This window comes from Brachypodium distachyon, chromosome 4 (assembly GCF_000005505.3).
Source record: "Brachypodium distachyon strain Bd21 chromosome 4, Brachypodium_distachyon_v3.0, whole genome shotgun sequence".
Classification (NCBI taxonomy): domain Eukaryota; kingdom Viridiplantae; phylum Streptophyta; class Magnoliopsida; order Poales; family Poaceae; genus Brachypodium; species Brachypodium distachyon.
The window spans coordinates 14,172,572-14,200,145 of NC_016134.3; the positions used below are offsets into that span (position 1 = coordinate 14,172,572).

The window sequence follows — 27,574 nt, forward strand, 5'->3', positions numbered from 1 at the left end:
ATCAGCTATCGTTTCATATACTCCATTCATTTCAAAATATAGGGTGTATTATGGCTCGTTAAGCCAAAGATTTGACCAACGATGTACTCTATTAGTGTAGTTTCTGTGATACAAAACTATAATCATAAATAAGTTTCTATTCCATACAGATCGTTATGTCACATAAAGTGCATGTTAATATATAGAGAGCAATAGTTTATTAACATCTATCCTTGTCTTAACGAAGCTTCTTATATTACAAAATGGAAGGAGTGCCAAAATCCCTCTAAATATATATGGAAAAAAGAAGAACTTCCTCCGCTAAAATTTAATAATTTGTCTGTTACATCCGAACAGGAGATTTGGTTCACTCGCGATATTGTTCAAGGCATTCAATTTTTTTATATAAAATTATGGAAAATTTATAATATTATGAGACTTCATGCTATAATATTTTACATGCAAAATTCTGATTAAAAATATGGCCACCTATTAGCCTGCCAAAAGGCCCAAAAGGGCGTGAAATTAAACTATACAATGTTACTGACTTTACTCTTGTCGATCGGTGAGAGTGGAGGCAATGGTATGGGCAAATCTGTCTTTACCGATAGAAAAGAAGGTTCTATGGGCAAATCTGTCATAACCGAAAAGAAAAAGGCACACGCTATACTGGATGCGTGAGCCTGTGATGCTATTGAGCAGTGGAGTGGAGTGCAGCATGACCAACAGCACTTGGAGTGGAGTGGATCATGCGAAGGCGTGGAGGTTCAGGCACGTCTTCATTCTCCCCATCTTTTCTTGCCTCAGGCTAAAGGCGTTTTTGATCAAGAAGATTAGGAAAACTCAAAAAAAAAAAAAGGATTGCAATATAATGCACACTTGATCCCTATAAGATTTTATTTGCACCAAAGTTTGTTTGATTGCATCAAAGAAGTTGGAATTAATGAAAAAAATTCCAATAGAATATAGTACAATTTGTTCAATATACACAAAGGATGGTTCTATCGAAGGCCCTGGTTTTTTTTTTTTTTGCCCAAACCTGGGGTTTCAAATAATGGAAACCACGAACGGGTAATTAATCTAAGGTCTTTATTTGCAAAGGTAAGGCACATTGTTTTCTAAGAATTTGTTTCGGACGTGAACTTAACCAGGATGTTTGCCCAAACATTTCGGTAGATTGCGATAATGAGAAAAAAGAAACTGAATTTGATAGGACGGCAGAATTACAAACATAGGGAAAATGGCAGGAACCACCATTTAGATTAGGACTTATTAAAAGCGAAGAAGTATTTGATCATACACAAACTAGTGAGAAAAAGGTGCTGGAAAGCTTGGAATAAATAGTGAGAGTATTCCTAAGAAATTGTACTTGTATATAGGTTTTCACGGGCACCAGCTGCTCAGACCTAAAACAGAACAGTCAGAGAGTACAGAAGCCAAAATCATGGTTCGGAACTCAGAAAAACACTGCCGGTGCAAGTGTCAGATCCAAACAAGCCAGAAATGTCAGCCTCAAGCTCCAATCCAACGTGGTATTATTATGGTTTAAGTAGCACAACTGAGAGTGATTCATTAGGATTGTGTTTGGCATGAATTGTTTAGTTAAGATGCCGCGTATTTTTATTCTTAGTAGGTTCAAACAAAATCTTGATCTTATGCCTTTTTTTCCGTTATTCCCTTCTTTCCAGAATCCTGATTTGTTGCTTTGGGTTTGTTTGGTCAGTCTCCAACTCTCCATAGCTACTGAGTATATACGTACTTTTTTTCTATTTTCTCACAAGGGAGTATCTTATTTCTACTTTGGTAATTCCTGTTCTACTATAAAGCGCCACCAGAAACACTTTAACATGTGAACAGCTCACCTAGTCACAAGACACAACATTATGTTCTGAGCTTCCAATGATGGGTCATGGCAATGCTTCGGATCAGCAGTTAACTTGTGTACTTTCCAAAGGTTGCAACCAAATCTTGAAATAGATGTCAAATATTCTCTTCAGCCGAACTACTGGAAACAAATAAATCACTGGACTGGGAATCAGGCTGCCAGACACGATAAGCCCTAGTACCACGAGCCATCACAACAGTGGGCAGGCAGACACATCAACAAGCTCATACTGTTCCTTACAGGTTGATATAAAATTAACAAGACTGGCAGTGCTTCACAACCGCGCGATGACTGCCTCAACCTCTGCTGGGGTGTATAGGTGGTAGCTGGGGGAGACCTTTGCAATGTCGACGTTGTTCGGGGTTACCTGTTTAGGATGCAATTAGAGTAAAGTACCTGTTACTGTGAGATGGTTTTTGCTGAGATGAGGAAGGGGTACTGTACCTTTTCTTCCATAACCTGCTTCAGGATAGACAGGGCTATTGTCTCCGCCTCCGCAAGAGTCAGCTCCTGCATCGAGATCTCTAAGTCAATTTCCATATTTCTTAACACAAGATACAAAATGCAGATACAAAATGCATACGGTGCTACGTGATTGTGCATCGGTAGTAAATTTGGGCATATAAGCAGTATTTCAGTTGGGGGTAAACACTATGTGATTGGCTTTAATGCCATAGGTCACATGGTTCTGTAGATCTGTAATTTCGAAACTGGATCCGAACTCCTATACAATACCAGCACTGGTGCTCATAGACAGCACATCTCCAACATTTTGTATCTTGTGCTCAAACCAAAGAGCTGTGAATGTTTGCACCTATCCCATATTTAGTTTAGTGTACAGTACCTTGTTGTACTGCTCCTGTAACGAGCTATCAGCTCCTTCAGAGCCAGATCCGATTGCCTTGGCGTTGCATTGCCAGAAGGTCCCAGATGGGTCCGTGTAGTACCTGCAATACACAGAAATTGATCCATGGATTATTAGAGCGAAGTTCAACTGGCTCTGTAAACGGATCAAAGTTACGGTCAGAACAAATGGAATTATGCAATGATTGTTTGACAACAGAGGACAAAAATGCCACCATAGCAGAGTGTGCAAACATATGTAGCTGTTTCAAGTGCACGACCTCAACAGCTTACTCACAAATGAACATGAAATACATAATAGTTACGATTTCTAGGAGGGATATAGCATTTTTTTTCTTACGAAAAACGAACTATAGATAAAAACATATGGGTTAGTAACATAGCCTATAGAACCTCACAAGCAAGTTTTGGACAACAGCATCCGCTTTATATGCAAGCCTTTCAAATATCAACTCTGCTTGGTTATAGGCGAATATGATGTCAAGTTACAGGATGTAAAAACACCTTGAATTTTGAAATACAATGCAATTAGCCATAGTAGACACCTTGATGGTTGAATATGATGATCTTTATCACACCAACTTAAATTAATAAAAAATAACCAAAAAGATTACGTAGGCCATGTATAACAACTCTTGGCATCTTCAAAATTTTTTTTTGCGACAGCTCCCAAAAAAAGTACTTAATCACTTATTAGAGCATTGCAGACTATAGTTCATGTCAACAGGAAAGAAATGGTATCATCAGGGATAACAATTAACATGGCAGTCTAGAAGAAAGTCAATAAACAGAAAATATCACACAAAGAATGCTTCTAGTAATGTTACCAAGCAAATGTACTGCAAAATATTTATTATCCAGATACGAGTTACTGACAACCCAAATCACTCATTCCAAGGGATAAACACTTACAAGCTGGGTCCATTTTCGTCATGCCCAGCAATAAGGAGAGAGACTCCAAATGGCCGTGACTGCATATAAACAAGAACATCAGAATCCAACTCTAAGATATTTTGACCTAAAGGTATCAGTATATAGTAAAAAAAACTGCAGGAAAAATTGTAAGTGCATATATGCAACAAATAATTTGTAGCTGGGCATATCGAAATTGCTTTGTCTAGTGTGGCGTACTGGCGTTTTTGCTAAAACAGATTTGGTGCAACCATACTCATATGCATCCCCTTTGCGGTTTTTGAACTTGTATGTTTTCAAACATCCAGTGATAGATATGGACAGGCTATAGTCACCTGTCAAGTTTATTCAAAGATATGACTATCGGCTAGCTTGTCTCGACATAGTCCAAGAAAGCAACACTAGCCATTTGGTTAGCTAGCCCATTAAGCGGTTGATGCATGACCTCTGTGTTAGTCTGAGAGAAAGACGTGGGCTTGCCCGTGCAGGAGAGTCAATTTGACTCTCCTCCGATGGCAATGATTTTGCTGCAGTTACTAGCAATATTGCATAGCAAAGCCAGAAATTTTAAGTTCTACCAAATGACCTCCATGGTAAGCAAGACTAGAACTTTCTAGCTTGAGTTCCAAACGTACCCTATGTGTCCTGCACAAAAAATAAAATGATTGCTTGTTTATAGTAACATATGTTGAGTACTGTCCTTTGTCTCTTTCTGCAGCAAGCAACATATTTTTGGATGATCTTTTGCAAGTGACTATAGTACATCCCATCCTATCACCATGAATGTTTTTGTGAAATTTCAAAACTCGCAAGTTCAAAAATCCCGATGGGGTGGGGTGGAGATGAGTGTGGGTGCATCATATCATCTGGTATTTTGGCAACTACACTTCGACAAATAAAATAGATAAGTCAACCTTTGCCTGAGTAAGATAATGGCCAGCAAGGAAAAACTAAACATAACGCAACTGGATTGGTTTTGATCCACAGACTCTAGCTTTTCATAAATTTTGTTAGTGATCTCTACTCAAGTGCGCTATTTGGGTTAACTATAACACATAAAACTTTCCATTGGATGTTCAATTTCGTCACAGTTGAAATACTAATAAGGAACCAGGCAACCAGCAAACTGTGTGCAGTGACCAAAGATATGTTATACTCCCTCCGTCCAACAAAGGATGTCTCAACTTTGACTAAATTTGAATGAATCTATACACTAAGTCATGTCTAGATACATCCAAATTTTGACAAACTTGAGAGATCCTTTGTTGGACGGAGGAAGTATTTGTATTTCCTTTACACAAGAGAAAACAAGAAGAAAAGGATTCTCGATCTTGGTTCTCATCTTCTGTGCGCACAAGATCTATTGTAATTTGTGTTATAAGAATAAGAGAAAAGGAGGCCCACCATTGACTCTTCATCACCTTCACCAAAGCGCAGAGCCAAGTCACAGATGGCTTGGGTTGTAGATTCTACTGTCATTGGCTCCCCATATGAGAACCTATGATTCTGATCATGAACATAGTAAGTGAGATAGACGGATAAAGGATCACAACTTGTAAAACATCAATATAAAAAACCAAGAAGGTACCTGAGTCTCAACACGAGCATGCTCAACCAGTGTTCTAGCATCAGCAATAAGGCCACTCATGGCACAGCCTACATGCTCGTCAATTTCCATGATTTTCTCCACGCTGCTTGGTTCCTATAATCATAGTAAAGCTAAGTTGAATTCCTTAACAATTTGGGCATGTTACGAACAATAACACAACCGAAAAGCTGAATGATACTGGCTAAAATATTAAGGAACAACAGGGCGGCTCTTTTGGTAAAGCTAACATAAATTAGAGTAACACACACCAGACACCTAACATGCGACACATCATAAAATTGGATAACGTAGAAATTACATTACTAAACAACAATATTCACATCCTATTGACAGTTGAGATACAGAACAAAAAATATTGTGAGAATGCAAATCACATGGCCACGAAGGAGCCACCAGTAGTATATGTGGAGATAAGAACATCACCATCCTAAAGGACCCACCTAAGAATGTGAACATGCTAAGGGTAGACTTCTCATGCAACCATAAGAATTCATACATCATTCAGACAAAAGGAAATTCATCATAAATAAGTTCAGACACCGTGTGAGCATACAATTGACTAATCATTTCACCACCCAAAAATATACCAAGTAAAAGACGCAATTACCAGTAGTGGCGATGTCACACGTTTCTCAACTGCCAGGACAACACCATCCTTAGTCTTCAACCCGATCGCAGTTGATCCCAACTGAAACCCATTGCAGCAGGATGAGCATCATAAACGTTACTAACATTCAGCAAGGTACAATCAAGTAGACACGTAGAAGTAGTTACATCACATATCAGCATTACACAGACCAAACAAGCTCCAACTAATCCCAACCAAAACCCAGAGATCTACATCTCCATCCTAAAACCTCCGATGCCGCGGTATTGATTTGTCTTAAATCATCCCCCATAAACGCAAAATCATTTATCCCTAATAACCTCGCAGAACTTGAAGCGCAGATTTGATCCAAGGAACAAGAAACAGAGAAAGAAATCTCACCTTGATGGCCTCAATGGCGTACTCGACCTGGAACAGACGCCCCTCCGGGGAGAAGGTGTTCACCCCGCGGTCGTACTCCGTCCTGCGCCCACAAATTTTTTTATTAAAAAAAACCAAGCTGACAGATCGAATCGAGATGAACAGAGAAAGAAAACCCGGAGATTTACCTCGTCAGAAACATCTTGCCAGCGGCGGCGGATGCAGAACCGAAGCAAGGAATTCACACTCTTTTTCTCTACTCAAATCGTCGCCCAGGTATCTCGAGCGCTCGAAGGCTTCGTGCTCCGGGACCGGAGTTCTTCTTGGGAACAAAGCAAAGCAAAGACGAGACGAGACGAGAGACGGCGGCGAGTTGGGAAAGGAGCAGGCGTCCCCGCCGTGTCACCTACATGTGGATCCACTTGTCAGTAAGCCTCCTCTCTCGGGCTGGGTCGAAGCGGTCATAGATGGGCTCACTTGGGCCTTGGGAGCCCATCAACAGGCCCATCAAGTTCCAATAAATAGCCTCTGCGTCTCCGCCTTGGCGCCCTTCTTCATTCCCTTTCGAACCAACCGACTCTCTCTCTTCCCCTCCCCCTCTCTCTCTAGCTCTCGCTACGAGTGGGACCCATGGCGGCGACGGCGGCGGCGCAGCAGAAGACGGCCGCGGCGGAGCAGGAGGAGGTGGAGCACGGGCCCTTCCCCATCGAGCAGCTGCAGGTACCGGCACATTCCCCCTCCCTTGCCGAAACCCTAGCCGAATTCTTGGTCCGTTTCCTCTCCCCCAAATGGCCTCGTCAAGGTCAAGTTTTTCTAGGGCTTTTCGCACCGCGTGTGGGAGGATTCGTACGGGTTCGTCTCGATTTGGAGTTCCATTAGGTTCTCTGGGTGTGGGGTTAGGTTCTTGGTGGAAGATGCACAGGTTCTTGATTCGTTTCACCCCAGCCCAGGCCCCAAATGGGGACAATGTCGCGCGTTTCTTGGAGCTTCGGGTTCGCTTGCAGGCGAATTGAAATGATTTCCCCCCAATTTTGGTGTCGCTAATTGGATTTATATGTGCTTCCGCGTATTCTTGGCCACAAGAACTCAGGTTTTTGGTTCCTTCCTAAGGCTATCCGATCCCCGTCAAGAACATTTGTTGAAATTTCTAGTGCGCTTGCAGCTGCGATGGGATGTGATTTTCATGTTTATTTCGGTTGGTTGTTCATTCGTGGTCACAAAACGCTAGATTCTTTTTTTTCGTTAAAAAGGGATATATTAATAAGATCAAGGCATTACATCTTGGAGAACCACCTCCACCACACTCGGTGGGGCGGAACCCGGCCACACAAACGTGCGATTCTCCATACGAGCCAGATTAGCAAGCGTATGACTAGCACGATTTTGAGATCTATCCCCTTTTACAAAAGTAACACGTCGACCATGCGACACGTCGACATTAGATTCTTGATTTGTTAAAGTTACATTGTTCCTTTTTTGGGCATTTGTTCATAAGATGCAGTTGTTATCCAATGTTTATAATATACGTATAGCTCTTTCTAGAGGGTTTTGTCTTGATCTGGCATCATGATTACTATCTCCAGTGGGAATACTGATCTCTAGCTTCTACAAATTACCCAAAAATGGATCCAGTATATTTCTTTGGAAAATTGCTCTTGTCAAGAGTTGTTGTGATGTACTATGTTGTTGCACACGTGAAGTGAATGTACCATGTGATTTTCCATATGCCTTGTTTCTTATCTCCTCGTATGAACAGTATGTTGAACTGAGTAACTTACCTTATTGCACACGTGAATGTACCCTGTGATATTCCATACTCGTATGCCTTGTTTTTTACCTCCTGGTATGAACAGTATACAGGAAGCATGGCTTCATACTATAATTCCTTCAAGAAGTGCAGATCAGGTCTACTAGAAGTAGCATTTTGTGATGTTCTGTTTGTCAAAGTTGCCTAAGTGGATAGGCTGTTGTAAGGTAGTTTGGGTGTTCTTTTATCCCCATTTCAACATTGACATCTCCGAAGCTCTTCAGCACTAGTGCCTGTTTCTTGTCCACAATTTTCTTTAGATCTCTCTAATGTTGTGATCTAGGTGAATTGAAATGATTTTCCTCAAGTTTTGGTGTCGTGAGTTGAAGTTGAAGGTACCGTATTTCTGCAGACTTTGGTTCACAAGAACCCTGATTCTTGACATTTCCACGGTGCTTGCAGTTGAGATGAGATGATGTTTTCCCTTCATATTGCAGTTGGTTAGCTTATTCTTGGTCACATCTTGATTTGCTGAAATTAAATGGAGGGGGTTCTAGCATTGGTCCTTTTCGGGGAATTTGTTCCTAAGATGCAGTTATCATTCAATGTGTAATACTTGTCAAGCTCTCTCTAGTGGCTGTATCGATTTGCTATAATTCATGGTTATGATACTCACTGGATTCTTGCGTACTTGTGATTTTACCAAAGACTATAGGGAATTGATTGTTATATTTCAGATGATTCATTTCCCTGTGTTAGAGCATGTCAGCATATATTGTTCTTTCTGGAGGGACATCAATCTTGTGTCACTCCAGAAGGTGTCAAGGAATGGATGCCTTAATTTATTTCTTGAAGCAGTTTGCGTAACCTATGTAGTGATGTTCCTGTTTGGTGAAGTTACATATATTGATTGACCAAGGCTGTTGTAATGTATGTTTTCCTTGCTTTGTATCATCAGTGCCATCTTAGAAAGTTTTTAGCTCTAGTTAGTGCCAAATTATCGTCTGCTTCTTGTCAACAAATATTTTCGTTAAATCTCTGTCATTTTGTGGTAAAGGCTGCTGGAATAGCTGCACTAGACGTGAAAAAGCTCAAAGATGCCGGTATGCATACAGTGGAGTCTGTGGCTTACACTCCAAGGAAGGATCTGTTGCAAATCAAAGGAATCAGTGAGGCCAAAGTTGACAAGATAATTGAAGCAGGCAAGTAGTTATGAGGCTCGTTTATCTTGCTGTATGAAAAACTGTATTCGCTGTAAAATCCTAACTGTCTACAAAATCTTTGCAGCATCGAAGTTAGTTCCGCTTGGATTTACAAGTGCCAGCCAACTTCATGCACAGAGGCTGGAGATTATTCAAGTTACAACTGGATCAAGGGAGCTTGATAAGATCTTGGAGGGTAATCTGTTGTTTCGTTTGCTAAGCTTTCATGGTTTTCCTTTTTCTGCAGAATTGTGCAAGTGACTTGTGATCATCGGGTAATTCTATTTTGACCTACCTTCAACAGGGGGAATAGAAACAGGATCTATCACAGAGTTATATGGTGAGTTCCGCTCAGGGAAGACTCAGTTGTGCCATACCCTTTGTGTTACATGTCAGGTGAGATTTTATTATCCACGTCTTTTTTCATTGACACCTGAATCTTGTCATTAAGCTCTCAATATGTTGATGTGATATATTACAGCTTCCACTGGACCAAGGTGGTGGTGAAGGAAAGGCTCTCTACATCGACGCGGAGGGAACATTCAGACCACAGAGGCTCCTCCAGATAGCAGACAGGTCACACCTTGGTTACAGTCATTACTTTCGGTTGTAACATAAATTTGTTTACTAAACAACCGAATACTGAACTTCCAGGTTTGGATTAAATGGTGCTGATGTATTAGAGAATGTGGCTTATGCCAGAGCTTATAACACTGATCATCAATCCAGACTTCTGCTGGAGGCAGCTTCCATGATGATAGAAACCAGGCAAGTTCTTTTATTTTTATTTTTTGAGTGTCTGTTTCATGTTACTCTGTGGCTTTATGCAGACCAAGCATATACCAGTATGATTTTCTTGAGTTAGCTAGGATGTAAGTAACAAGCATTAAATGATTTATTGACGTTGTTATTTCTTGTTGAATCTAATGGATTGTCTATTGCTAGCATAACTTAGCCCCTCTGGTGATACTTCCATTCCATATTAGCAATGCGTTATGAGACTAAAATATGCATAATGTGTGTGGACTACTGTGAGTTTTCGATCTATACAACAGTCTCATATATGAGATTAAAGTATGCATGAATGTTTTTATTGGACCATTATGGCTTGTGAGTTTTCTAAATAGGCAATAGGCATTGAACTAAAATATCCTATTGTTCTTGGGTACCATTGTTATACTTCTGATATGAAGATATTTAGTTATGGTTACATGACATGTTTATTTTGCTTTACTTTTTTAACAGCCAAATAGACAATGCCTATTGTATTTCATTGCAAGTATGTTTGCCATACAGGCTAGTAGTAATGTAACTGATTTTTAGTTTGTAATATCCACATGTTGCAGGTTTGCTCTAATGATTGTAGACAGTGCCACAGCTCTATACAGAACTGATTTCTCAGGTAGAGGGGAGCTATCGGCGAGGCAGATGCATATGGCTAAGTTTCTGAGGAGCCTTCAGAAGTTAGCAGATGAGGTCAGGGATTTATTCTTTTATCGTCAACATACCCTGAAGCCACTATTCTTCGTTAAAATGAAATGATGTTTACACTACTGAGTTCTGACCTAGTGTGTTTCTCCAAAAAAAAAATGACACGATACTTACAGCTTAAGCAACTCTTGTCAGTTTTGTGTATATGTTTTGGTGTGCTAAATTTGATTTAACTACTCACTGTAGTTTGGAGTGGCTGTGGTTATCACTAATCAAGTGGTTGCACAAGTTGATGGCTCTGCCATGTTTGCTGGGCCGCAGATCAAGCCAATCGGTGGGAACATCATGGCCCATGCTTCCACAACAAGGTCAGTTACTGAATTATGTAGCCGGATATCTCTATCACAACCTCCTCTTTGTTTTCTGTCCACCTAATCAGGTTATCGCTAACATGTCAATACTGCATCATGTCAGGCTTGCTCTTCGCAAGGGAAGAGGGGAGGAGCGAATCTGCAAGGTAATAAGCTCTCCCTGCCTGGCTGAAGCTGAAGCGAGGTTTCAGTTATCTTCTGAAGGCGTCGCAGATGTCAAGGATTGAGATGATCTCTGCTCACATCAGGCAACAACATTGTCTGGCGTGCCGCTCCATGGCCTGCTGCTCGCTTGGTCAGCACTGCAGAGCAGAGGATTGATACTGAATAGGGGTTGCTCCTCCTTTCCTGTGCAACCACTTGTTTCATAAATAGGGGGGATGCACATTCATGAGGTTGTAGAGTATCAGTGAAGAGGTGTACATAAGAAGATGATGTCTCCTGCATTGCATGTAATGTAACATTTGCTACAAAAATACTGATCAATCCTAGTTGTGCTTTTTCCTCAAAAAGAAATCCTAGTTGTGCTGAATTGAACCTGTTTAACCTCACCTAAACCAACAAATCTGTCATATTTCCACCCCGCTCCAGCATCAATTTATGGAACATTTAAACTTCCTATGATATCATAGGCACTTGTTTTTGAAGGAAACATGGTAGGTAGAGGAAAAATAGGCTCTCCCTGGAATAGCGGCATGACTTCTTCTACGCCTGATATTATTTGTGTTTTTCTGGCATTGCATGTTTGTGATACAGATTCTATAAAGATAACTCACCTTTTCTATGATCATCCCTATTTTGGGTATTCATGTACTACATGAACTGCACCTTTTTTTTAGGATACACGAACAGACGAACTGCACCTTAATTTCAACTCTTGCCAACTTTCAACCTATAACATCTTTCATTCATTCAACTATTAAATCAACCACCTATTAACTGTACCAATAAATTTTAACTATAATGGATCTACCACCTTTCAAATCCAAATTAATTATCCATTGCTGAAGATATCATGCTTGTGTTGTATCTTAACGTGTTGGGAAATAGAGAATCTAATAAGACATACATAATTAGCTAGTCGTGTTCCTACTTTCTCATGCAGTGTCGAACTATGTATTTTTTAAACTCATTCCAAGTCGAAGTGGAGTTGTAATGTTTGTACCATCATGCTCTGTTGTATATACACATGATTTTCACATGCATTTTGCGCGGCGCTCTCCATACTTGTTCGTGAATTAATATGATCTTTTAGTCAGCATTTCTACGTGTAATTTTGTTGTTCTACAACAACTTACAGACAAGGTACTGGCATGGGGAATAACGTAGGCTTGCTGCCCGCTGTAGCTTTCAGTTTTTCCTTAACCAAATTCCACAATTGGAGAGGCGAGCTTTCAGTTTTTTATGAAGATATATATGTGCTTAAGTTTTTCTGAAAACTTGTAAAATTTGAGATGGAGTTTAAAAAAAAAATTAAGAGTGAAGTTTCAAAATTGTGGATGAGCTTTCAAAACTATTGAGAAATATTCTATCTTTTACACTTTAAACTTTTAAATTTTCAGGAATAAACTTTCTAACTCTTTCCTTTGACAAATTTTTAATATCTAAAATAAATTATGCAGGCAAGGAGCCTAGGATGCGCATGCGGTGGTCTCGACTGCTTTGCTTCGGGCTATAAAAAGCTGCTTTGATTGACTGAACTGAGATGAGCTACTCTTCATTGGGCTGGACTTGATTTCGCTCAAGCGATACTCTAAATATTATCGTTAATTCCACCCATTGCCACGTGTTAGCCGGACAATCGCGTTTCGCTTCCGCCAGGCCTTGTGTTCTGAAAGTAAAAAACAAAAAATTAGAGAAGAAAGACGACGTGTTTCTGTCGCCGCACTCCATGGCATGCTACGTTGCATAGTGGTGCCTCGCCACATGTTCCCTGTCGCTGAATAGTGAATGCTTTCCGTTCGTGTGATCCGGATTTCGGACCACGCAGCACATTTTCCAGCTCCTTCCAACCAATAATAAACGTGTAACGCCTCTACTGAGCTCTAGTAGCAAATTGCGTTGCGTTTAGGCCTCTATAAAATGGAATTGCCAGTACTCATTCGTCCCATCTCAACATCTGCCCCATTCGTCCTACACAGCACTCCCAAAACAGAACAAAAGCCTTTTCATCGACCCTTTGGCGCGCGCGAATACACGAGTACACGATGGTTGGCGTCGCGAAAGCCACCGACGGCGCGCTGGCGCCGGCGCCGGGGAAGAAGCAGAAGCAGGTGATTCTCTATCCGTCTCCCGGCATGGGCCACCTGGTGTCCATGATCGAGCTGGGCAAGGTCTTCGCCGCCCCCCGGCGCGGCCTTGCTGTCACCATCGTCGTCGCCACCCTGCCGCACGACACCACCGCCGGCGCATCTGACACAACGGGGCCATTCCTCGCCGGCGTCACCGCCGCCAACCCTTCCGTCACCTTCCACCGCCTCCCGCAGGTCGAGCTGGCCCGGCCCGTCGAGTCCGCCCACCACGAGGCGGTCACCTTCGAGGTCGCCCGCCTCTCCAACCCGCACCTCCGCTCCTTCCTCGCCACCACCGCCGCCACCGAGTCCGCCGTCCTGATCGTAGACTTCTTCTGCAGCGTGGCCCTCGAAGTGGCCACGGAGCTTCACATCCCAACCTACTTCTTCTACACCTCCGGCGCCGCTGCACTAGCCTTCTTCCTTTACCTCCCGGTTCTCCACTCCCAAACCGCGAAGAGCTTCCGGGAACTCGGCGAAGAGCTCCTGCATGTCCCGGGGATCCCGTCGTTCCCGGCGACGCACTCCATCAAGCCGCTCATGGACCGCGACGACGAGGCCTATGCCGCGTTCCTGAGGGTCCCCGCGGACCTCTGCCGCTCCCACGGCATTATCACGAACACCTTCCGCTCGCTGGAGCCGCGGGCGTTGGACGCCATCGCCGCGGGCCTCTGCACGCCCCCGGGACTCCCCACGCCGCCCGTACACTGCATCGGCCCGCTGATCAAGTCCGAGGAGGTGACCGGCGGGGATCGCAGCTGCCTGGCGTGGCTGGACTCGCAGCCGGAGTCCAGCGTGGTTTTCCTCTGCTTCGGGAGCCTGGGGCTGTTCAGCGCGGAGCAGATCAAAGAGATCGCCGTCGGGTTGGAATCCAGCGGGCAGAGGTTCCTCTGGGTCGTGCGGAGCCCGCCGGAGTCGGAGAAGAAGGATCCGGAACTGGACGCGCTGCTCCCGGAGGGGTTCCTGGCCCGGACGAGGGGGACGGGGCTGGTGGTGAAGTCGTGGGCGCCGCAGCGGGACGTGCTGCTGCACGGCGCCGTGGGGGGCTTCGTGACGCACTGCGGATGGAACTCGGTGCTGGAGGCGGTGGTGGCGGGGGTGCCGATGGTGGCGTGGCCGCTGTACGCGGAGCAGCGGATGAACCGGGTGTTCCTGGAGGAGGAGCTCGGGCTGGCCGTCGCCGTGGAAGGGTATGGCGAGGAGGTGGTGAGGGCGGAGGAGGTGGCGTTGAAGGTCGGGTGGCTGATGGGGAATAATGGCGACGGGATCAGGGAGCGGATGGCGGCGGCGATGCGGCGGGCGAGGGCGGCCGTGGAAGAAGGTGGGGAGTCGGAGGTTGAACTGAGAAAGCTCGTGGATGGGTGGTTGCTTGGTTGATGCTGCTGATGTGCGGCTGGGATTGTTTCCCTTTGGTTGCTTGTGGTTATGTGCTCACGACGCAAGCGTTAAGTTGCAAGTGTTTTACTAGCTCTCGTTTTTTTTTTCCTCGTGTTTTGAAAGTCTGAAACTCACGCGAACGAACCTCTGCAATGTTTCTTGTCCGTGTGCTTGTCTGTCTCTTTGTCTCACGATGTTCTTCAGACTCGAGGCCTGTGCTATCTTGTCATCCACCCTGATCGATCCATTTCTCGAGCCTACCATCCAAAATCGATAATACGGTTAACACACTTGACTGTGGCCAGGGCGGCCCCAGTTTGACAATGGGTATTCAAAATTGTTCTGAAAAGTTCAGAATTGTTCTAATAATTCATTGATCAAATTCATTGACGAAAATTTTGCATCTCTAATCGAGTGATTCCTGAGGTGTTGTCCTCTTGTGTGTAGTGCAGTGTGTGTAGCCGTTCTACGACCAACATCCAAAAACGGGAGGCAGGGGAGAAGTCGGTAGATTGTTGAATTTGAGACATATTTGTTTTGGGATTTAAAAGAAGGCAAGGAGGCACAAGATGCAGACATCGGTTGAGGTCATACGAGATTATGTATATACTGTAAATGGTTCGATTTTCAACGATCTAAAATCCTACTTGGACCATTGGAACAATTCAAGGGAACTAGGAGATAATGGCTAGTGCATTTTAGGGCTCAATGTTGCTTGAATACTAGTTTTATCTCAAATTACTTTCTACATGCATACATATATAAAGTACATAGTACATATATTCATTCTTTTGCAAAAAATTCAAGGGTATTCAAGTGAATACCCTTGAATTGAGCTGGGCCCGCCCATGACTGTGGCATGCCCATGAAAATTCTAATTAAATAGATCAGATAGCCAAACCTCCGCTTGACGCCGACGGCATCTGCACTTATGGTGTTTGCCAACCACGTGTCCACCTCCCTTTTTCTTAATCTCAATTAGCAGATGGATGGGTCCTACGTTTCTCTTCCTACTCCAAAATCCATCTTCTCTCACACCGACAGTCCCTCTCACACAGGTCATTCTTCTCTCTCTCTCTCTCTCTCTCTCTCTCACACACACACACACACACACACACACACAACTTCTTCCTTAAGGACGGCATGGGCACCTCCGCCGCCTTGCTGCAGATCCTCCAGGCGTCCCCCAACCTTCTCATGGTCGCCAAGCTACTCCTCGGCCTCCTCTCCGACGTTGTTCCCATCCGTGGCTACCGGCGCCTGCCCATGGTCCCCTTGCCGACCAAGATTGAGGGCGCTAGCAGCCATCTCTCCTGCGAGCCGCACCCTTGCAGCCCCTCTCGGTCTCCAACTCAGTTGTACTGGTGCATGATGTATGTACTTGTTTCTTGGTGATTTTGATCTATGTACTTGTTTCTTAGTGATTTTGATTTTATTTTATCTGTGTACTTGTTTCTTGGTTAAGGTACATGTGATGTACCATACGATGTACTTGTTGATGAGGTATTTGTTAATTGTATCTGTGATTTACTTTTATGTACTCGTCATATACCTTCATGTACTCGTCACGTGCACGAGGTAATTAAAAACTGTTAAGGTACATGTACTCGTATCATAAGTTCATGTACACGAGATATTTAAAAACTATTAAGGTACAATTCATATACCTAATGTACTAAATATGTACTTAAAAACATGTCATGTACCATAATGTGTTTACAAGTGGAAGAAAGAGAAGAGAAAAGGCTGTCAGGTGGTCAGTAATTCCCCTCTAATTTGAAGTATAATAAATTAACTAAGTGAGAGAGAGTGAAGAGGAGAGCCAAACGAGTGGCTAGGACGGTGGGTGAAATGCCACCACGGTCACAGCCTCGGCTTTAAGATCGGATATCTCTCTCGCGCGCCGTACGGATGTGCAAATCCTCGTCTTGGTCGAGCATGCATTTCCATGTCCTGGACTGGAGCATGTTTCATGACCAAACTGAAAATTACCATTATAATCAGTTAGTCATGTATAGAATAACTTTTTGGCAACCCCGAGTAGTCCAATCCACATCTCAAGATCGATCATGCTACCATCTCACGGCTCTCAAGATCTTGCTATGATCTCACGGCTAAGAACACACCACAACTGATGATTATAATGGCATTTGACTCACGCAGGATCTATCTTACCGATGTTATCTAACATTTTGTCCATGTGATTCGTTTGATACCTTCACATCTAGAGTATATCATTCGAAACATGGTCAACAACCAATACATATGATGTGCACAAGTGTACCCAACAATACCGAAGGATCAAACACCTTCCAAGTATATGATCAGCATTACTCGTGAAACCCAAAGAACTTAGCATACCCGAGTTCCTCGAGAGGGAAACTCAGAAGGTTCACCTCTTCGTATTATCGTATATAGGCGTTGGAGGATAGATTAATTTATCAACTTGAGGTGCATTATCTGTTACGCCACGACCTCATTTCATGTACTAATTAATGGAGGGATTTGATGACGCGTAAGGGTATTTCTCTCGGTTACAATACCCTCAATGGTAATTGTAACCTATCCCATTTCCTTTTGACCATCACTTGGCGTACAAGAAAGGAACCTAGGACGAATAAGGATCAAACTACTTCGTGGACGCTGAGATGTACCCCAACTTGGAATGTTTTCTCCTAGTCAGGGCGGTTCAGGAGTCATGTTAGCTAGGGTACGATTGAGTATCACCGTGAAGGCGTGAACCACCTGGCGGCAACCTATAAAGAGGATCCCTAGGCGTTCTCTAGGGAGATCAGGCGACGTTGCCGAGTTGGTAGTTTGAGGATAGATTACTCCACTCTTGATATTGTGTTATAGTAAAGATATTAGCAGGACATAGGGGCCATATCCTTACGGAACCTAGGTAACTTCTTGTCTGGCATGTCTTGAAGTTGCACACGATATCCTCTCATCGCCGTTGACTCCCTATAACTCTAGGGTACTCTCTTGTTTGCATGATCAACATAAAGACCTACCATTATGTCTTTTTGGTTTTTTGTTCACATGACTGTTATTGGAAGCTGCGGCTAGCTCACCATAGAACCTCGTGCTTTCGCACAGATTTCTAGAACCCCCCCCCCCCCCTCCGCTCCTCATCCCCTTATATCTATGTCTCCATAATGATCAATAACAAAATGTGTATAGATTGATATCTCATATTTGAATCTGTCGGTCTCTTTGTCTATTGCCCTTCTTGTTGTCTGCATGCACTGTTTGCGTCCATATATAATTCCACCATCGATGTAATTGTGAAAATATTCTCTTCCACAATATAATATGTTTTTAGTGGTTCCAATTTTTTAAAAGATGCAATATTCAGTTTCACTCACTCCCGTGTTTCTTATTGTACCCATGTAGTTATTTTTGTTCAATGATGTTTTCTATATAAGTTAATATTCAGGGGCATCCATGCCAGCTAGGCTGGCATTGGTAATCCTAGGTTCACTAGCTACATGCAACGATATTTCTCAAATGGAATCAAAATATTACTCTTTTATTTTTATTCATATTTAGTTTCATATATAAATTGATTTGATCATTTCATATAAATTTATTTTTGATATTTATGAACTGCATGCACACACATATATATACATGTGAAAAATCAAATTTATGTTGTTTCAAATTTCAAAATTAAAATAGACCCGTTTTCAAATGCATATATATACGGGTCGTGTTCACGTTTTTTAGAACCTAGGTAACTAATCAACCCAGGAAGCTAGAACTGGACAAGAACGCTTGCATGGATGCTCAACTTCATTGTACGCACAACTATTGGTTCTCTGACAGGTCTTTTTTCGGCAGAGCACCCCATGACTTGTCTTTGTCTTATCCTTAATTTGCTACTTCCTCCATCCAATAAAAATTGTGTTAACTTTGACTAAATTTGAATGCATCTATACCTAAGTCATGTATAGATACATTCAAATTTTAACAAACTTGAAACATCTTTTGTTGGACGGAGGGAGTACCATATGTTATTATTAGTAGAATGCACGCGCTCACCGGATCAGAGTTTTTAGTTCAGGAGTTTTTTTTGCTTATGTTATAAGATGATCTAGTTAATTTATGTATAAGTTGCAATAATTCGTGTTGTACATTTGAAAACTTATTTTGTGAACTTCGTCAAACATACATGTGTCCTGATTTCTTTTTGTGTGTTTGTGGGATTGTGTTACATACATACGATATGAATTATTTGAAAAGAACGTGAACCAATTTTGGATGAGGAAAGAAACCTAACGGAGACTAGGCACGCCCGGGCGCACAAAGGAGTCAGGGAGAAGTTTTGGAGGAGTCGTGGGCTTCAGCGTGCGGGATTGACTCGGTTTTGGGTTTTGCATGTTGAAAACGTGTTTTAGGCTTTGGGCTCGCCGAGCAGCCCGATCCGAGCTGTGCTCAGCCAAAATAAAAATCGAGCCCATTTTGTATGCTCAGCACGGGCTTTAGAATCTTCAGGCCGAGCACGAGCTTCTCCAAGCCCAGCCCAAACGAAGAGAACGATCTATCTGAGCCCAGTTAAGCCGAATCACATTCACACCTGAGACCTAAACGACCTAAACCCTAACCGAATCGAATTATACCCCCGCCACACGCCGCCATCGCCGGCGCCCGGCGGCGAACGCGAATGGACGTTCCGCTCCCCGGCGGGGCCATCGACATTTCGGAGGACTACTCCCCGGCGGCCACCGTCGTCCGCTTCGACTCGCCGCTCCCTCTGCTCCGGGCGCCCGTCCCCTCCTCCGCCGCCGGCGACGAGCCCCCGGTCCTCGCCTTCCGCGACGCCGCGAGCTGGCGCGCCGCCTGGGAGGCCGCCGAGGCCAGCCTCTTCTCCCAGTGCGAGGTAAATCCCTGTCAACTGGCTAGCCCCGAGATGAGTAATTGGGGTTTACGACGCTCCATGGTGTTATGTGTTCTGCGTGCGGATTTACTTCTTTGCAATGCTTATGTTGGTGGTGGAAATTAAATGTCGATTATGGTGTCGATGAAACTAGGCTTCTGTTTGGTTGTTAAGAGACACCGGTTTTTGTTCTTCCCTGTCTCGAAGACTATGGACGTTTAGTTTTGCAGCTGGCCGAGCTGACTCGCTCTAGTTATGCTAGTCGGTAAATTTCTCAGCTGCATACAGTGTGGAGAGCAAAACCAAGATTGTGGCTGATCTAGCGTTAGCTGTCATGGTTGGCATTGCTCTACAGTATAATTGGCAAATGAAGCGTCGGGTGTTATTCTGTTAAGTCGCAGTCTTGTGGAGGTGGTGGTAGTTATCAGACTCGTTTGGCATGTGGTTATAGTTGTCAGTTTATGCAGTATCACTGCTATTAAGCATTTGAAAAGTGCAACTTGCAGTTAACTACTCTACCTAGCAACAACTGATAGATGGATTAGCCAATCGATAGGTGCTGATCGTCTAGAATGCTATTGTCCCTGATGTAATGTAGATACGGATTGCAGATGGCAATGCATCTACATACACTGGAAGGCTCTCCCTGAACTCATCGTTTGTTCTCGCAGCTGGCCGAGCTGCCTTGTGCTAGTCATGCCAGGCAGCAAGTTTAGCAGCTGCGTACATCAAACAGGGCAGACAAGCTCCTGGCTACTGAAGATAAGTAGTTGGGGTTTAAGACACTCCATAATGTTACATGCTTAGTGTTTGGATTTACTTTTGCATTGCTTTGTTGGTTTCTGAAATGTTGATCATAGAGTTGACGAAGCTAGGCTTCTGTTTGGTTACTAAGATTCGCCAGTTTTTGTTCTTCCATGTCTGAAAGGCTATGAACTTTTAGTTTTGCAGCTGGCCGAGCTGACTCCCTCTAGTATGCTGGACGGTAAATCTCTGGCAAAAACGACAAAAATGATCTATTTCAAAAATTTCAACAGAAAATGATCTGTGTCCAAAATTTTTACGAAATCTAACCCTTTTTGGAAATGTCACACATGGTGGCATTTACCTAAGCAAGGAAACACCACGGTCAATGGCGTTAGGACCGTTGCTCATGGTCTGCTTTCATCGCCTGCGGAGCTGACGTGGACTACCTGAAAAGCCATGAGGTTCAGGGTCGAACGCCCAAGCTCGGGGCATTTCCGTTAGTTCATGTTAGCTTGGTCAGTGGTCAATGGCCAGGAGTGAGCTAGGGTGCAAACGACATTGACTGTGGCGTTCCGTGCCTAGCGAAATCCCACTTTGTGTGGCGTTTCAAGAAAAGGTTACATTTTGTTATACTTTTGAACATAGGTCACTTTGTGTTAAAGTTTCAAACAAGGTCAATTTTGTCGTTTTTGCCTTAATTTATCAGCTGCATACATTGAATAGAGCAAAACCAAGATTGTGGCTTCTTAAATTTTAGCTGTCATACTTGGCATTGCTCTACAGTAGAATTGGCAAATGAAGTGTCTGTTGTTATTCTCTAAAGTTGTGGTCTTGTGGAGGTAGTTGTATTTATCAGATTGTCATCTAGCAATTTTGCATCTAGTATAAATGCCAAGATCGGTTGGTATAGTTGTCAGTTTATGCTGCAGTAGCACTGCTATTTAGAATTTTAAGTGCATTTCAGTTATTTTATTCTTGGAAGGCAATGTGTGGAATCATTAATTCATGAGGGGGGTTAGAAATATTCTGGAAGTCTTGCTTATCAAGAATGAAATTGAGAAAATGAACACTTTTACATGCATGCCGGTTGGAAATAGAAATATGGCAATTGTACACATTGTGTATTTTGTTTACAAGTAGATTTTTTTTGCATCCTTGAGACCTCAACTGGCCCCAGTGCATTTGGCTTTCACACTGCATGTATGGATACAGAATATTCTGTTTCCGCCAGTGTTCTATCGGAAAAAGCCAAAAAGGCGCTCTGTTTCCACAACTAAAATTCTGTTTATGTTAACGTTTCGCAAAGTTCCGTTTCCATATTACCTCTCAGTTTCTGTTTTCAGCCCAACTGTTTGCACTTTAATCTGCTGTCTGCATATTGTACTTGTTAGTTTACTTGTGTGGACAACAGACCTTTCCATGTCAATGGAATTAACAGCAGGTTAGCTTCCATCATTTGGCAGGCCGGTGCACGGTCTGGCTGTTCAATCATGGCGACACGCAAATGCAAGCCCCCCTGGTGGAAAGGCTTGTTCGGAGGGGCACCGACCGACTATCAAGAAAGAGAGCAATGTGAAGAACGAGAAATGGCTTCTTGTCTCGAATCGGCAAAGGAGGCTTGCATCAAGTTCTCCAAGGAGAAGTGCTCCGCACCTTTCCGAGATGCAAGGATCGCTTCCGAGGGTCTCCTTGAAGACACAGATTTTGTCGTCTGGGGTGCTGCTGCTGGGAATAACAAAACATCGTCAGCATCCTTTTGTGTTGCAAATAGGCAGCACACGCCGAATCCTGGCGCTGCTGCCACGAACTACAAAGGGAGCGACTTGCTAGACAGCTTAGCGCCTGAAGATAAATAGCAGCCAAGGATGATGACTGATCAAAGGCGCGTGATCTCACATAATTTAGGTTGTTTTCGGCATGATGTTCTGTAAATGTGCTATAGTGTTCGTGCCAATTTTTGTGTCTCTGCACATAATCTTCTCTGTGTATCCTGTTTTGTAGGTGTGATGGTGACTAATGTTTTGAATTTACTGTTGTCCCCGTGCTGCTGTAAATAAAACATGATTCCGAGCTGGAGTTTAGTACTTGGAAACCACAGTATCCAGCGCACCCGTTTCTGGTTTAGAAGACAAAAATGCATGTCATTTGATTTTGCCTTGTTAGTTTGTTCACGACATGAGCCCTTGCTGTGTACAGAGTTGGAGAACGTTTGGACAGGTTTCTGAGAATAAAAAGGAGTTGCAGTCTTGACAAATACTGCTGCCCATGTCGTCGTCTTCTCCGTTGTCTCCTGCCCACGAACTTTGTTGATATGACCATCATCGTGCACTTCCCCATCAGCCTTTCCCCAGCCCAGTCTACCGAAAGGAAAGAAAGAAAGCAGCCGCGTCCCTCCTTTTCTTTTCTGGTGCCGCACGCATTTCAAGGCACTAGTCCCTGCCTCCCTACGTTTCTGACGATCATCCAGCGAGCGAGGGAGAGACACAGGGCTCGACGACAAGCTCGAGAGCAGAGAATGCTCGCTACAGCCAGCGTCGCGTCCTGGATGGCATGTGTCTGTCCGACGGAAGCTCGTCTAGCTAGGGGCAGCGCTTGTCTTGTTGGTTTCTGCACTGCATCGTCCCGACCGACCGACCCGGTCAAAGAAGGAGGGCACGGGTCCCCGTGATGCGTGCGTGCGTGCGTCCGTGAGTAGAGTAATTATTGGCTCGCTCACTGACTTAATCGTTGGCTGGTGATGGTTTTGGGTGCTTGTTTTGGCAGCCGTGTCATGTCACTTGTCAGGCTCGACCACGCATGCAGAAAAATTCAGCACGCGCGCCGGCACCGTCACATGAGGCTCAAACGACCGGCTTGTGAGAAATTCTGGCTGCAATTTGGCACCACTGTCTTGAACCCTTCCTTTAAGCTCAATCCATGTTCTTCCTCACAGACATGAGACATCGATCTTAGCAACGGATTAACGAAACAATAATGCCAACATTCAGTATATAACTCATCCTTTGATGCTGCTACATGACTCCACCTGATTCACACGTTCCAGAAGAATCATCAACCTCTTCTGAGTTCTGAATTACACATCTTCCACGGCCGCCGGGTCACCTATGTTCTCAAGTACACATCCAGTAGTACTATTACTCTAGTAGTAGTTCAGCAAGTTGCCGCTGACGACGCCGCCGCCATTGCTGTTGCAGGGGAAGCAGCCGCAGGAAGATGAGGCATTGCTGCTCCTGTTACCGGATAGACGATGGCTGATCGTCTTCACCCGCCGGGCGTGCTGGTGCTCCGTGGCGGCGGCGCGCCGGAGCTGCTGCAGGTGCTGCGCCTGCGCCGCCGCGCGCCACTCCTCGCCGCGCCGGTGCACGCTCGTCATCCGCCGCATCAGCTTCTCCTCCAGGCTCGACCGCATCTTCTGGATCTTCACCTGATTTGGATAGTACCAAAGAATGTCATCATTAATAATAAAACGTGTGGAGTTCTCATCTCTGACAGAGAAAAAACTTGCCCCAGATTAAGGAGTGCTAGTATGGTTTAACAATTTGGACCATGGGGTGCAGCATGGAGGGAAAGAGTTTTGAATTTACTCTCCAATGTCTGTACTCTGCACTGGTAGTCTAGTACACAGTGCAATTTGCATTAGTATCAGTATTGTACTGTAAGTGCGTTACCAGATCATTATGATACCACCACAAGCACATGCCTTCATCTTAGGTTAGGGTTAAAACATAAAATGATATTGTTTGGCTTGGTGCTCCCGGACCGAAGAAATTCACATGGCTACTCGGACTGACCTAAGAGTGGTAATACTAGTCCAGGTCACGAACAACATCGAAAGCGATGAACAATCAATGCTTTCGGTTTCGGCAACTGTAAACAACTTTGATTAGCAAAGGGCCAAAAGTATTTGCAGTGGATTTGACTGCCTTGGACGATGCGAAAGGCGAAGAAACGTGCAGATGACAGAGCTGTAATCCCAATCTTCTTCTCTACTTTATAATCCGGAATTTTCTTCGATGCGTGGTAAATACCAAGTTACTACTGATCAAGTAACTTCTGAAAAGTATTCAGTGGCCACTGGGAATTCGGAATACATTGTTTGAATTATGAACCGATGTACCAAAATATAGCACGCACGCCAAAATTAAATGTAGTCAAGTGACTATGATAGATAGTGCAGGATTTTGATAGCTTCAGGCCAGTTTTGTTTAGTTACCATTCTGAACATAAACAGTTTCGTCTTATTAGCAAAACGACATTTGGCTGTGTTGGAGGCTGTGAAAGGCGAAGAAACGTAGAAATGACAGAGCTGTGATCCCAATCTTCTTCCATACTAGTTTATAATCTTGAATTTTCTCGGCCCTTTGTAAATACCGAGTTACTGATCTCTCGAACTCAAACAAAATACTTCCGGAAACGACCACTGGCTATTATTGTTTGAGTTCTGAAGCAATGTCCCAAAATAATATGTATGCCGAAACTAATGTAGTCAACTGATATGCAGCTTCAGGGTTTTGGTGACTTCAGCTCTCACAAGGATTTTGGCAAAGATCAGGGAGGCAGGGTTCGTCAGATGCTATTCTTGCACTTAAGATTGAGACAAGCAATTATTGTTGTGAACTTCTTGTGCCTATGAGCATATCAGTAAGACAGTGACCCACAAAGCAAAGATCACAAAAAGGTTCTCAGAATGACCACACAACTGTCCTAGAATTGCACCACTGTAACACATTTTGTGACTACTGTTGAGTATTGACCATTTGGTATTGACAACTTTTGTGGTTGCATCTACAATGTTTTCTTAAAATTGCATCTGGATTTCAGATACAGCAAACACAGATAAGAATGCTGTTTTATCATAGCACAATAAAAAAATTGCAGCATGTATTATGAAGCAGGAACAAATGGAATTTGATTCTTACCTCTAGCTTTCTTGATTGTGCTTCAGCTTTGGCACTCTCCAGGTTAATCCAGGCCTGAATCTTTGCCTCTTCCCTCTGATACCTAACCAAATCAAACACAAGAACACACAACCAAATTAGTACACATCCTTACCTCTACCAAGAACACAGAGAAGCTCTTTAACTTCTTTTTTTAACGTTTACACTACAATTTTCAAAATTCACAAACCTTATGCAGCTCTTGGCCCTCTCATCATCCTCCCACCGGCACTCGCCGGCCATGGCGGCGCCCCGCCTATCGCAGGCGGTGCTTGCCTCGAAGTGCCTGAGGCTCTTGGACACCTCCTCTTCCTCCTCCTCCTTGGAGCTCCAGTTGACGAGCATGGCGTCGTCGTCGAACTGCGCGCCGGCCCCCAGATCCAACTTGGCGAAATGGCAGTCCGTCAGCTCCGAGATGTCCTTGCCGCCATTGCCGGTGTAGGGCACCAGGGGCCCCGACCGGGCTCCCGTGGGCGTGTTGTGCCTGGCCGGGGACGACGAGCTCTTGACCGGCGTCTGGCACCGCGAGGTCTCCATGGGCGTCATCTCCGTGCCCATGTCCCTCCGGTGGAGCTCGCCATTGTTCTTCGGCGCCGACGGCTCGCAGTAAGAGGAGCTCCGGAACACGAAGCTCTCCTTGGACGGCTCCGCGTTGTCAGACTCCGTGAACTTGTCTGCAGCCAAGAAGAACATTAATTTCTCAATGGTAAACACTAACAGTAAAATTTCTGACTCATAAATCCTGAACAAGGAAAGCAGAGCTCACTCACCTTTGAGGAGTACTTCTGCAGGCGGCGTGTAGAGCGCAAGGGCACTGTCGAGTGAGCTCCTCCTGGCCGTAACCGGATCCTTCTTCTCCGCACCGGCGGCTCTCTGAACCAAGCCGCCGCCGCCATTGTTGTGCTGCTTGGAGGAGCTGGGTTTGCCGCGGTGGTCGGAAGAAGACGACGACGACTGCCGCAGCCACTTCTCCGCGTCCTCCCATTTCGACGGCACCGGCCGCCGCGAGGGGACGAGCTGGTGGGGGTGTGCGGGGCTGGAGGACGAGGAGCTGAGGAACAGCAATGGCCGCCCTGGAGTCCCCGGGACCTGCTGCTGCTGGTAGTGCTCCATTGATCTCCTCTGAGCCGAGGCCGTGGAGGAAGAGGAGGAGGAAGTGGTGGAGGTTTCGTGGTGGTGGTGGTAGACATGGCCGTTGCTGCTGTTGCTCCTGGCCATGGCGGCCATGGGGAGGACGAACTCTGAAGTCTTGAGCTCCAAATGTGGGTCACTGAATGTGGGTCCAAATGGGTTCGCTCCTCCTCGAGCTCCGGCTGCTGATGCGCCAACTCCTACTCCCTGGAACGAGTTCTGCAATAATCCATGGAACAGAAATAGTTTGTGATGTGGGTATCAGAAGAGAAGAAATGAGCTGTGGTTTTGGATCAAGAAAGCAGGTAGCAGGAGGAAGGAATCAAGGAATGGTTTGGTTTGACACTTACTCTTCTTGTGGAGGGCAAGGTTGCAGAAGGTTGGAAGTAAGGGGAGGAGGAAGAAGAGGAGTTGAGCTCCATGGGAGTGTGTGACTTCACTTGGGTGCTTCTGAGCTGAGCTCCACACTGCTTGAGCTCAGAACTCAGAAGTGCATGTGTGAACATCAGGTACAGTAGCTACTGTAGGGTCCAGTGTCTTGGTAACACATACTTATGGCTGTGATTAGGAGGTCCCTGCTCTAAAATCTTAGTCAAAGATGGTCATTGTATCCCCTTAAAAAATCCATTAAAAATGGTCATTGTAGCTCCTTGTCGCTTGTGTGGTTCTTCAGTTAGACAAAGGAAACGAACATTATGGGAGTAAGGTAAGAAATATGTATTTTCTTGTATTTTGAATGGTAAATACAATAGATTTACATGTCTGAATATTCAGTATAAGTCAGGTGGATTTATTAGTAACAGCAAACGGCATAATTTTGATCCTTTGTCACTCTAGCTGCTGCTGCTGGTGGTGGCTGCTTCATGCATGCCTGCTGGTGCTCAGGCAGGCTGCTTGCATTATTAGCCCGTGCTCCTTTACTTTTACTGTTGGTTATTGTTTGGTATTGTCAGCACCTTTTAGCCCCCATTGAATTAACTGCTTCAGTTTTTGGCATGTGCTTCATTACTCCTCTTTGAGGATTGATGGAAAAATGTAGCAACTGGAAAATGTAGGAAACCAAGACATAAGAATTCATAAACATGTCTTTTTTTTTTGCTAAACGTGAGTTATACAAGAAATGAAGACAGGGAAGGTGAATGTAATACTCCTTCAATCCATATTAAATTGTCTCAAATTTGTCCAAAAATAAATGTATCTATGCCTAAAAAATTATATAAATACATGTTATTTCGATAATTAATA

The 27,574-nt window shown here is 44.2% G+C and overlaps 5 protein-coding genes across 6 annotated transcripts; 3 read left to right on the plus strand and 2 right to left on the minus strand.

Moving 5' to 3' along the window:
- Positions 1 to 1,873: 1,873 nt before the first annotated feature.
- Positions 1,874 to 6,609, minus strand: LOC100836191 (proteasome subunit alpha type-5). Its single transcript, XM_003577314.4, has 9 exons — positions 6,405 to 6,609; positions 6,238 to 6,319; positions 5,857 to 5,937; positions 5,229 to 5,342; positions 5,045 to 5,146; positions 3,641 to 3,699; positions 2,709 to 2,811; positions 2,309 to 2,374; positions 1,874 to 2,231 (listed from the first exon to the last, which is right to left on the minus strand). The coding sequence occupies exons 1-9, from the start codon at positions 6,416 to 6,418 to the stop codon at positions 2,139 to 2,141; spliced, it is 714 nt and encodes a 237-aa protein (XP_003577362.1). The 5' UTR covers positions 6,419 to 6,609; the 3' UTR covers positions 1,874 to 2,138.
- A 222-nt stretch (positions 6,610 to 6,831) lies between these two features.
- On the plus strand, positions 6,832 to 11,479 carry LOC100836496 (DNA repair protein RAD51 homolog A). Its single transcript, XM_003577315.4, has 9 exons — positions 6,832 to 6,936; positions 9,021 to 9,165; positions 9,251 to 9,361; positions 9,470 to 9,561; positions 9,647 to 9,741; positions 9,820 to 9,933; positions 10,512 to 10,641; positions 10,843 to 10,964; positions 11,071 to 11,479. The coding sequence occupies exons 1-9, from the start codon at positions 6,847 to 6,849 to the stop codon at positions 11,192 to 11,194; spliced, it is 1,023 nt and encodes a 340-aa protein (XP_003577363.1). The 5' UTR covers positions 6,832 to 6,846; the 3' UTR covers positions 11,195 to 11,479.
- A 1,564-nt stretch (positions 11,480 to 13,043) lies between these two features.
- Positions 13,044 to 14,868, plus strand: LOC100826684 (UDP-glycosyltransferase 88A1). Its single transcript, XM_003575816.4, has one exon. It carries the CDS (start codon positions 13,175 to 13,177, stop codon positions 14,633 to 14,635), a length of 1,461 nt encoding a protein of 486 aa, XP_003575864.1. The 5' UTR covers positions 13,044 to 13,174; the 3' UTR covers positions 14,636 to 14,868.
- Positions 14,869 to 19,222: 4,354 nt separating this feature from the next.
- Positions 19,223 to 22,414, plus strand: LOC100836805. 2 transcript variants are annotated; one of them, XM_010239256.2, is made up of 2 exons: positions 19,223 to 19,517; positions 21,708 to 22,414. In XM_010239256.2, the coding sequence occupies exons 1-2, from the start codon at positions 19,302 to 19,304 to the stop codon at positions 22,089 to 22,091; spliced, it is 600 nt and encodes a 199-aa protein (XP_010237558.1). In that variant the 5' UTR covers positions 19,223 to 19,301; the 3' UTR covers positions 22,092 to 22,414. The 2 variants fall into 2 exon arrangements, with proteins under 2 accessions (XP_010237558.1, XP_003577364.1); XM_003577316.3 differs by having other exon boundaries at positions 21,725 to 22,414.
- A 793-nt stretch (positions 22,415 to 23,207) lies between these two features.
- On the minus strand, positions 23,208 to 26,980 carry LOC100837115 (uncharacterized protein DDB_G0271670). Its single transcript, XM_003577317.4, has 5 exons — positions 26,680 to 26,980; positions 25,969 to 26,548; positions 25,389 to 25,872; positions 25,181 to 25,262; positions 23,208 to 23,685 (listed from the first exon to the last, which is right to left on the minus strand). The coding sequence occupies exons 1-5, from the start codon at positions 26,833 to 26,835 to the stop codon at positions 23,401 to 23,403; spliced, it is 1,587 nt and encodes a 528-aa protein (XP_003577365.2). The 5' UTR covers positions 26,836 to 26,980; the 3' UTR covers positions 23,208 to 23,400.
- Between the last annotated feature and the right edge of the window lie 594 nt (positions 26,981 to 27,574).